The sequence below is a fragment of the Antennarius striatus genome, chromosome 6 (assembly GCF_040054535.1).
Source record: "Antennarius striatus isolate MH-2024 chromosome 6, ASM4005453v1, whole genome shotgun sequence".
NCBI lineage: Eukaryota > Metazoa > Chordata > Actinopteri > Lophiiformes > Antennariidae > Antennarius > Antennarius striatus.
The window spans coordinates 26,129,631-26,140,578 of record NC_090781.1 but is presented as its reverse complement, the minus strand read 5'-3'; the positions used below and the strand labels follow the sequence as shown (position 1 = coordinate 26,140,578).

The 10,948-nt window shown below is 55.7% G+C and overlaps 3 protein-coding genes across 7 annotated transcripts in view; 2 read left to right on the top strand and 1 right to left on the bottom strand.

Annotated features, from left to right (window-relative positions):
- The window catches only part of igsf11 (immunoglobulin superfamily member 11), a 34,119-nt gene extending 26,952 nt beyond the window's left edge, over positions 1-7,167 (top strand). For 3 of the 5 annotated variants that reach the window (XM_068317511.1, XM_068317509.1, XM_068317510.1), the window contains 7 exons: positions 813-976; positions 1,055-1,105; positions 3,392-3,599; positions 3,870-4,025; positions 4,117-4,239; positions 5,702-5,849; positions 5,924-7,167. In XM_068317511.1, coding sequence (XP_068173612.1) covers positions 813-976; positions 1,055-1,105; positions 3,392-3,599; positions 3,870-4,025; positions 4,117-4,239; positions 5,702-5,849; positions 5,924-6,440 — 1,367 coding nt within the window. In that variant the 3' untranslated portion in view covers positions 6,441-7,167. The remainder of the gene's footprint in view (positions 1-812; positions 977-1,054; positions 1,106-3,391; positions 3,600-3,869; positions 4,026-4,116; positions 4,240-5,701; positions 5,850-5,923) is intronic. The other 2 variants (XM_068317512.1, XM_068317513.1) reach the window with 2 other exon arrangements.
- On the bottom strand, positions 5,015-5,557 carry LOC137596699 (putative protein FAM47C; the record flags this gene model as incomplete). Its single annotated transcript, XM_068317408.1, has 2 exons — positions 5,015-5,201; positions 5,433-5,557. Coding segments are annotated over 2 exons (312 nt in total), but the record flags the coding sequence as incomplete, so codon positions are not given.
- Positions 7,168-9,018: 1,851 nt separating the features above from the next.
- lsamp (limbic system associated membrane protein) overlaps positions 9,019-10,948 on the top strand; it is a 78,397-nt gene continuing 76,467 nt past the window's right edge. The window contains exon 1 of the mRNA XM_068317616.1: positions 9,019-9,237. Coding sequence (XP_068173717.1) covers positions 9,174-9,237 — 64 coding nt within the window. The 5' untranslated portion in view covers positions 9,019-9,173. The remainder of the gene's footprint in view (positions 9,238-10,948) is intronic.

The following is a 10,948-nucleotide window of genomic DNA, read 5'->3' as shown; positions in this document are numbered from 1 at the left end:
TCAGAATGTAAAGCTCAATACTAACGAAGCCCCGCCTCCAGCCCCCGCCTCCTCCTTCTTCTGTGGTTTCTATTATTGACTCGTCACATGATCATCATCGCTGCAGGATGCGATCAGTTATCTATAATCCTATCAGTTCCCTCGTCTTCCTCACCGTGTTTACTTCCTGTTGGGGCTGTGGGCGCGGGGGGGCGGGGTCTAATTGAATTGAGGCTTTAATGTCTTCCTGGTCCAAGAATAGGACGCGCGTATCTGTCGCCGTGGCTGACGGATGAACCTTCATCCGATGGCGTGTTCGCCAGACGGCGGCGTGACAAGGAAATGTGTTTGTGTCACGTCTGTTCAGCCAATCACGGCCCAGCGTGAAACGGTCAATCAATCACAGCCCAGCGTGAAACGCTCAGCCAATAACAGCTCAGCGTGGAACAACTGCTTCCTGGATCCCTCCTGTACCGGTTCTGTACTCATTTCCGGGACGCTCTGGTTGTAAACCAGGAAGTGTCCCTCAGCTGTTGTTTCCCATTTCCTGCTTTCTGTTTCCTGTTTCCATTTGAGAAGTTTCTCTTCCTCATGTAGCCTCATGTGTCATCAGGGTTGATTACATGTGTTTTACTTCCTGATGGGGGTTAGCATCATGCTGGCACGAACCTAGCTACACATATACAAACCTAGCGCTAGCTGGAATGGTTAGCATTAGCACACAGCTAACCGTTTCAAGTATGTACTTAAGTCCGGTTTATCCTGAGCATGGTCTCGATGTCTTAGCGTCTCGTAGCTTCCTGATGCTAATGCCTGCGCCCTCCGCCCTGCAGGTGGCGCCCTGGCGCTGGACGTCACGGTGTCCCAGAGCAGCGTCCAGGTGGCGCGGGGCCAGGCGGCCGTGCTGCCCTGCACCTTCTCCACCAGCGCCGCCCTCACCAACCTGAACGTGATCTGGATGGTGATTCCGCTGTCCAACGCTAACCAGCCCGAGCAGGTAGGCTAAGCTAACATGCAGATAGCATCATGTAGCAAACAGGCAGATTAACGCCCTAACTCATGTTCTAATGCTAAGTCACTCACTCTTCATCACCGGGACGACCGCGCTGCCTCACAGTCCAAGCAGGTACACGAAACTCCGCCCCCATGGAGGTGTGGTCAGACACAGCGCAAAGAGAGTCACAGGCTAGCATCCTGCGCTGGTTCAGGAGGATGCTGCTACGCTAATAGCTTGACTTGAGGGATGTGATGAAGGCTGGAGACATCAAAGCTAGCATGCTATGTGTATTTAGCATACGTATGCTAATCACACAAAAACACAGGAAGCTAACATGACGTTTCTCTTTCCGCTGCCTCTGAACGCACCTTTAAGACCCGCCTCCTTCATAGATGTAGCTCAGAGCTTTAGCATTAGCATTGAGCTAAAGGTGTGTCAGTAGTTTAGATAATATCGTATGTCACCTGTTTATACACTGAAGCTAACGCTAGCACTACACCTTTTTTTCGACTGTATTGATGACATTAGCTTAGCATTTTCATTAGCATTTTCCACTACAGAAAACGTTTCTTCAGCTGATCCGGGATCAGTGAACAGATTTTGAACCCGGAGTTAAAACAACAAGGAATAATAATTAATAATCATGAATAATTAATAAAACAATGAATAATAATTAGAAATAATGAATATATTTATCATAAATAACACATTAGCATCATTCAGGGCAGCAAAGCCTTTGAAGTCACTTGTTTAACCCTTTAAAGCTGCAGCTCCTCCTCGCCCTGGTTTGCCCCTCCCCCTCATCCTGCCCCCCCCCCCCCCCCATCCGCACCCCGTAAGGGATCGCTGTGATTCCATTTGGGTTTAATGTGCAGCTGCAGGCCGGCGCCGCTCACCTGCCTCCCTCGTCTTTGGACCGCAGCGCCAGTCGTCCGTCCAAATAACACGATCATCTTCTGCACTAATTACCCCCCTGCCCCGCCCCCCCAACGATGGCGCAGCTGTTCTCGCCGCTCGCAGTCGTCTGGACACACAAATGCGGCACCACGCTAATGTGGCGGCCTACACGTGTGCAGAGGCGCCGCCCAGTGGCGCTCATTCGCCGGCGCGGCGTCGCGTTACGTTCAGGTGAGCGGGCGTGAGGCTCCGCCCCCTGTCAGGCGTTCATACGACGCCGCTGAAACGTGATGGAATAAACTCGACACCAGGTGACCTCAGAGGAAGAGGATGTCAGGAAACATTAGCGCTGATGCTAAAAGCCATTAAGAATTACTGAACACAACGCTGCTGCGGCGCGTTAGCACGCTAGCACGACATCGTAGCGTCTCCACACACGAGGATCCACAATCACGCTCTGAACCGGTTCTGGTCCAGGTTCTGTAGAGGGACGCTCTGGTGGAGATACGGATCCAGATCAGGTCCTGAGTGTAAACAGTCTGACCCCAGAAACCGGTTCAAGGCTTTGATGTCAAACCGGGTCAGACGCCACTTCCTGTAATCATCACCTCTGATGAAGTGGTTCTCTGTCCCGAAGAGAAAGGAAATGGGGGGGTATCGATCAATCAATCAATTAATCAATCAATCAATCAATCAATCAATCAATCAGCTAGCCAAACCAGAGGAGCTAACACAGCTAAGCTAACAGGCTAAGGAGTAAATCAAGTCATCACCTGATGATGTCATCAGTTCATGAACAAGTGTTCATAGAGAATACACACGCTAATGCTAGCTGTAGACATGCTAATGCTAGCTACAGACGTGCTAATGCTAGCTACAGACAAGCTAATGCTAGCTGTAGACACGCTAATGCTAGCTGTAGACATGCTAATGCTAGCTACAGACGTGCTAATGCTAGCTACAGACAAGCTAATGCTAGCTGTAGACACGCTAATGCTAGCTGTAGACATGCTAATGCTAATGCTCCCCTCGTGGGTCACGTGACCCACGAGGGGACAGAAGCGGGTCGACTCAGGCCAGAGTCCCAAGTTGCCCCCCCCCCCCGCTCACCCACCGCTCTGGGAGGCGGGTGTCTTTCCACTGGGTGGGGGGTTGGGGGGTCTGGAGGGAGGTCACATGACCAGGAGACCCGGTTCGCTCCAGAGACGATGAAGAGCTGCTCCCATTGTGTGACTCTGACCTCCTCATCATCACGGGGGGGGGTATGGTGGGGGGGTATGGTGGTGGTGGGGGGGGTATGGTGGGGGGGGTATGGTGGTGGGGGGGGGCGGTTCAGCTTCACAATCGAGCCGTTCAGTTTGGCGCCGGGGGCAGATCCTGATCCGACCCGGGTCCAGAGAGACACAGGCAGGGATCCGTGGACCCGCTGCTCCCCCTGCTGGTGGACCTGAGTATCACACCTGTCTCTGACTGCTGGTTTCTGTTGTCCTTCACCTGTGTGCTTCCCCCCCCCTCCAGGTGATCATCTACCAGGGGGGGCAGGTGTTCAGCCTGGCCACCCACCTGTCGGGCCGCGTGGGCTTCGTGTCCACCATGCCGAGCACCAGCGCCTCCATCTTCATCAACCACACCCAGCTGGGCGACACGGGCACCTACCAGTGTCTGGTCAACAACCTGCCCGACCGGGGGGGGCGCACCGTGGGCGTGGTCGGCCTCACCGTGCTGGGTAACGCCCTCTCGTCAGCTGACAGGAAGTCACCACAGATAAACAAACACACAACAAAGATCAGATAAACACCTGGAGGGGGAGGGGCTACGAGGACAGGCTCCTCCCAGTCCAGGGTCAGGGCCCCCCCCCACTGAATTCAGACCGAAATCCTGGGGGGGTCCAGGAGGGGTTGAATGATGGATGATGGATGATGGATGATGGATGTTGGATTCTTTCCATTGTTCTCTGTGACTGTGTAACCTGACTCCGCCCCCTGCCCCCCCCCAGTGCCCCCATCGGTGCCCTCCTGTCGGATGCAGGGCTCGTTGGATGTGGGGGGGGACCTCATGCTGTTCTGCAGCTCGGAGGAGGGGATCCCCCCCCCCTCCTACTCCTGGGAGAAGCTGGACGCATTGCCCCGCCTCCCCCACAACGCCGTGCAAGGTATCAGAGATGAGGCCACGCCCACAGCCCCCCCCCCCCCACACACACCGGTTCCAATGATGTCACTGTGTGTGTGTGTGTGTGTCCTCAGACCAGCTCCAGGGGACCGTGGCCCTCAGGAACCTAAGCTCCGCCTCCTCAGGTCTCTACCAGTGCACCTCCAGCAACGCCATTGGGCGGAGCTCCTGTCTGCTTAACCTGCAGGTGGTCACACGTGAGTACCAGCTGACCCGTGATGTCATCACAGACTGACCCGTGATGTCATCACTAGCTGATGAGTGACATCACTGCACCGCTTGTCAAACATGTGACCCACCGGGGGTCTCTGGGGGTCTCTGTGACTCACAGGTGTCTCTGGGGGTCTCTGTGACTCACGGGGCTTCTGGGGGTCTCTGGGGGTCTCTGTGACTCACAGGGTTCTCTGGGGGTCTCTTTGACTCACGGGGTTCTCTGGGGGTCTCTGTGACTCACAGGTGTCTCTGGGGGTCTCTGGGGGTCCCTGTGACTCACAGGCGTCTCTGGGGGTCTCTGGGGGTCCCTGTGACTCACAGGCGTCTCTGGGGGTCTCTGTGACTCACAGGTGTTTCTGGGGGTCTCTGGGGGTCCCTGTGACTCACAGGCGTCTCTGGGGGTCTCTGTGACTCACAGGTGTCTCTGGGGGTCTCTGGGGGTCTCTGTGACTCAAGGGGGTCTCTGGGGGTCTCTTTGACTCACGGGGTTCTCTGGGGGTCTCTGTGACTCAAGGGGGTCTCTGGGGGTCTCTGTGACTCAAGGGGGTCTCTGGGGGTCTCTTTGACTCACGGGGCTTCTGGGGGTCTCTGGGGGTCTCTGTGACTCACAGGGTTCTCTGGGGGTCTCTTTGACTCACGGGGTTCTCTGGGGGTCTCTGTGACTCACAGGTGTCTCTGGGGGTCTCTGTGACTCACGGGGCTTCTGGGGGTCTCTGGGGGTCTCTGTGACTCACAGGGTTCTCTGGGGGTCTCTTTGACTCACGGGGTTCTCTGGGGGTCTCTGTGACTCACAGGTGTCTCTGGGGGTCTCTGGGGGTCCCTGTGACTCACAGGCGTCTCTGGGGGTCTCTGGGGGTCCCTGTGACTCACAGGCGTCTCTGGGGGTCTCTGTGACTCACAGGTGTCTCTGGGGGTCTCTGGGGGTCCCTGTGACTCACAGGCGTCTCTGACTCACAGGTGTCTCTGGGGGTTTCTGGGGGTCTCTGTGACTCAAGGGGGTCTCTGGGGGTCTCTTTGACTCACGGGGTTCTCTGGGGGTCTCTGTGACTCAAGGGGGTCTCTGGGGGTCTCTGTGACTCAAGGGGGTCTCTGGGGGTCTCTTTGACTCACGGGGCTTCTGGGGGTCTCTGGGGGTCTCTGTGACTCACAGGGTTCTCTGGGGGTCTCTTTGACTCACGGGGTTCTCTGGGGGTCTCTGTGACTCACAGGTGTCTCTGGGGGTCTCTGGGGGTCTCTGTGACTCACTGGGGTCTCTGGGGGTCTCTGTGACTCACAGGTGTCTCTGGGGGTCTCTGGGGGTCCCTGTGACTCACAGGCGTCTCTGGGGGTCTCTGTGACTCACAGGTGTCTCTGGGGGTCTCTGGGGGTCTCTGTGACTCAAGGGGGTCTCTGGGGTTCTCTGGGGGTCTCTGTGATTCACGGGGGGGTCTGGTGTCCGTCCTGCAGCTCAGCCTCAGAGTGTTGGCCTGATTGCGGGGACCGTTGCCACGGCGACGCTGGTGGTCATCCTGTCGTCGCTGGCGGCGGTCGTGTCTCTGTTCTACTGGAGGAACCGGAACAAATATGAGGAGGAGGAGATCCCCAACGAGATCAGGTGACCGTGGCCCCGCCCACAGCACCCCGCCCGCTGCAGATGCGTGCTGACCTCACTTCCTGTCCTCTCTACAGGGAGGACGACCTTCCCCCCAAGCGCTCGTCGTCGGCGAAGGCGTTCCATGGCGACGCCTCGTCGTCGGAGAACGACACGCTGACGTCCAGCAACACCTACAACAGCCGCTACTGGCACCGCCCCCAGCCCGCCTACGACGCCCACTCCTACACCCGCTACAACGGCGACGCCCGCCAAGCCTTCGCCGCCGCCGCTCCGGCCGCCGGTCACGCCCACAGCGCGGTGGTCACGTCGCCCGGCTCGGCGCCGCCGTCCCGCCACGCGGCGCCGCCGCCGCCGGGGGCCTTCGCCAACGGCAGCCACACGCTGCCCCCGCCCAAGACGCTGGTGGTCACCACGAACTCCGCCCCCTCCCCCCCCACGGCGGCGCGCAGCAACGGCGCCCTGAAGGTGGCGGGGGCATCGCCACACGGGCAGCACACCCACTCGTACGCCGTGAGCCAGGCCACGCTGGAGCGCATGGGGGCGGTGCCCGTCATGGTGCCCGCCCAGAGCAGGGCGGGCTCTCTGGTGTGACCGCCGACCAATCAGGCGAGGGCATGGCGTCCAACGGACGCCATAGACTCATTGGCCTACTATGGGATGGATTTTCCTGTTTTCTGATTGGACGATTCTTTTGTCTATTACACTGTTTCTAGTGATGACATCATCATTCAGCCCCGCCCCCCAGAGGCGTGTTCTCATGGACATGTTTGCTGACACACTGATGCTGGCTTTAGCATGTTAGCACCAGACGATGGGTTAGCGTTGTGCTATCAGGCTACTGATGCTGGTTCTGGAGGCCACGCCCGTTTCCTGTGGGCGTGTCCCGTCCGGACGCGATGACGTCATGTTTTCTAACTTGTTCATATTCTAACCAAATCTCAGTGGAAGCTGACTCAGCAGTTTTTACCGTGTCCCCGTTAACGCACTAAACCTGACTCAGCAGTTCTTTAATGCCGTCCCTCTTTGTATGGACTGAACCTTCAGCCCCGCCCAACATGGACGTCACCATGGAAACGGTTTATACAACTTCTCTTTTCTTACTGTGTTTAAAAGCGGTTACTTGTCCATCCAACCCCCCCTCACGACCCCCCCATCACTCATCTCTTCCTCTAACAGCTCCTCCCTCTCCAGCCATCAGCTGGTGGGGGGGTCGGGGGGGTTTATTGATGAATAATGACCAATGATTTATTGGCAATAGGAAGTCCTGTACATACTGTCTGTAAAGACCACGGGATCAACACGCTAGAGAATAAACGTGTTCATACGTTCAGGCTGGTGTCGCCCCTTTGTTTCACTGTGTGGACCTGGACTGTTTCACTGTGTGAACCTGGACTGTTGTGTGAACCTGGACTGTTTCACTGTGTGAACCTGGACTGTTTGACTGTGTGAACCTGGACTGTTTCACTGTGTGGACCTGGACTGTTTCACTGTGTGGACCTGGACTGTTTCACTGTGTGAACCTGGACTGTTTCACTGTGTGAACCTGGACTGTTTGACTGTGTGAACCTGGACTGTTTCACCGTGTGAACCTGGACTGTTTGACTGTGTGAACCTGGACTGTTTCACTGTGTGAACCTGGACTGTTTCACTGTGTGAACCTGGACTGTTGTGTGAACCTGGACTGTTTCACTGCGTGAACCTGGACTGTTTCACTGCGTGGACCTGGACTGTTTCACTGTGTGGACCTGGACTGTTTCACTGTGTGAACCTGGACTGTTTGACTGTGTGAACCTGGACTGTTTGACTGTGTGAACCTGGACTGTTTCACTGTGTGAACCTGGACTGTTGTGTGAACCTGGACTGTTTCACTGCGTGAACCTGGACTGTTTCACTGCGTGGACCTGGACTGTTTCACTGTGTGGACCTGGACTGTTTCACTGTGTGGACCTGCACCTGCTCAGAATAACAACCTGATGACTAGTTATGCAGAACAGAACCTGCAGCACCGCACAACAGATCTGCATTATGTGTGTGTGTGTGTGTGTGTGTGTGTGTGTGTGTGTGTGTGTGTGTGTGTGTGTGTGTGTGTGTGTGTGTTATCCTATTAGCTCTGCATTTCCATCATTTCCAGGCTGTTGTTCTTCATCTCACCACCAGGGGACAATGTTGCCTCACTGATGACAGCAGTCTCCTCCTCATCGTGATGGTGATGATGTCATCAGGTGAGTAGCGACTCGGCTTTCTTCATCTTCATCTTCATCATCTTCAGGTGTTTCTTCAATAAATACATATGACCAGGGGTGACCCCGCCCCCTGCTTCTACCGTTCATTAGATTTTGGCTCGGGTCGATGGTCACATGCCCAGAGACGGATTTTGATTGGTTGGAATTGTTTTCATAAATAAATAAATAAAAAGAAAGAAAATAAAAAGAAAGAAAATCTAATTTGTTGCAAGAGAAGAATTTATTTTAGAGATCAATACTGGAGTAAATCAAACACACACACACACACACACACACACACACTCCGTCTGATGGAGCTCCAGACGCTCTATAGATGTTGTTAACCTCGGGGTCAGAGGTCACGGAGCTCCATCTTGAGAATCAATGAGAAAAAACAAGGTGATGAAAACAGGAGGAAGAGGAAGATGAGGAGGTGGGGGAAGAGGAAGAGGAGGAGGAAGAAAAGGAGGAAGAGGAAGAGGAAGATGAGGAGGTGGGGGAAGAGGAACAGGAGGAGGAAGAAGAGGAGGAAGAGGAAGATGAGGAGGTGGAGGAAGAGGAGGAGGAAAAGGAGGAGGAAGAGGAGGAGGAGGAAGAGGAGGAGGAGGGGCAAAAGGTGGGGGAAGAGGAGGAGGAAAAGGAGGAGGAAGAGGAGCAGGAAGAGGAAGAAGAGGAGGAGGAGGAAGAGGATATCACGGACTCGGCACCGCCCCTTTAGGTCAGGTGACTTCCTGTTGATGCTCCTCAGGTTCAGATGCTAGTTAGCTTGCTAGTCAGAGACGAGCCAACATGCTAAGCTAACATTGTCAGCTCTGGTTTACCTGCTGCTAATGTGGCTAACGTTAGCTCACCTTTCTGTATCCGGTTCCGGTCCGGAACCGCCCCGCCCCCCGTGTGTTCCTCCAGCGGCCGCTAGGGGGCGGGACCGACCCGCCGGTGAGCGCGCGCCGCGCAGCAGCGCCAGTCTCCGCTCCGGTGCTCCGTCCTCCGGTCGCTCGCGCCTCCGCTCCCGTTCGGATTATCCTCCCGGTCCGGTCCGGTGGTTCCGGTGGACACCGACCCGCGCTCGAGCTTCTGCTGTCGGTTCCGGTTCGAGGACGTCATGCGGGTCTCCTGGATCTACGGCGTCTGGATCCCCGGTGCCGTCTTCCTGCTCGGGTTCCAAGGTAAGAACCGATACCGGTCCGGTCCCGGTCCGGTCGGTGCCGCCAGTCCCGGTGGGGGGGCCGCCGGTTTGGGGGATGCGTCGGTGTTTGATCCTCCGTGATCCACATGTCAAACAACCGGGGGCGGAGCGCAGGAAGTTGGTGTCGGTACCGACTAACACCGGAGCCGGTACCGACTAACACCGGAGCCGGTACCGACTAACACCGGAGCCGGTACCGACTAACACCGGAGCCGGTACCGGAGAATTGCCGGAGCTGGGGGGGGACACGCTCCATCTGTTGCTGCTCCGTCACGGGGCTCCGGTCCCGGTGATCCGGTAGGAGGACCGGGACGTGATTACAGGTTGTTTGATCACCGGGAGGAGGGGCCGAGGGGGGGACCGGTTCCGGTGATAAACACAAACTTTCCGGTGCGGTTTTACCGCTGCCTTGGAGACGCAGGTAAAGGGGCGGGGCTAGAGGATGAGGGTCCAGGTGGGGTGGGGGGTCTGGAAGGTTCTGGAGAACCGGAACCGGGATGGGTTCAGGAGTTCCAGGTGGGGGGCTCCGTCAGGCCGACGCTGCAGCAGTGACGTCACGGTGACGTCATTGAGTCCTGAAACCTGCAAATTTGTAGGACCCAGAGATTAGCATCAGGTTAGCGTCAGGTTAGCATTAGAGTGGGTTGGCATTGCTTTTAGCTGGCTATGCTAACAGGTGAACGTCAACGGATTAACCACGCCTCCAACCAGCTAACAGCGTTCTCCGCCCACACGTGTTGTGTTTGATGACATCACCGCATCGGCTCTTTATTGATGGTGACATCATCACTGGTCTTCGTCCGCAGCAGAAACGGTTTGTCGTAAAGTTTTATCGACACCTTTTCAAAAGACTCGCTGGAACGTTTTCAGAACATCCGACATTCATGTTCCTGGGCGGAGGAGGCGGGGCTGTCAGCATTAGTTCTTACAAAATGAACAAACTTTATTTAAACCGTTGATTCACGACGCCTGAAATGTTCTGTAAGAGCTTTCATATGATTTAGTCTGAGTTTATGTCGCTAATGTACGTCTAAGTAAGCTAGGCTAAGCTAATTCATGTAGTGCATTTCACATGAATTAGCTTATTCACCACGTTTAAGGACGACACGCCTCAGTGTAGCATGTTTTATAGCTGCTAACGTTGGCACATCCTCTGCCAATGCTGCAGCTAATGTGAAGCTAACATTAGCGTGTCTGCAGCCGGCGCTGAAGCTAACATTAGCATGTCTGCAGCCAGTGCTGAAGCTAACATTAACATGTCTGCAGCCAATGCTGAAGCTAACTTTAGCGTGTCTGCAGCCGGTGCTGAAGCTAACATTAGCATGTCTACAGCCGGTGCTGAAGCTAGCATTAGCGTGTCTGAAGCCGGTGCTGAAGCTAACATTAGCGTGTCTGCAGCCGGTGCTGAAGCTAACATTAGCGTGTCTGCAGCCGGTGCTGAAGCTAACATTAGCATGTCTACAGCCGGTGCTGAAGCTAGCATTAGCGTGTCTGCAGCCGGTGCTGAAGCTAACATTAGCATGTCTGCAGCCGGTGCTGAAGCTAACATTAGCGTGTCTGCAGCCGGCGCTTAAGCTAACATTAGCATGTCTGCAGCCGGTGCTGAAGCTAGCTGGTACCATCGGTCCTGGTTCTGACGTGAGCGTCCTGGATTAATCGGTGGAAGCTGAGGCTCTGGTCGTATCCATGGA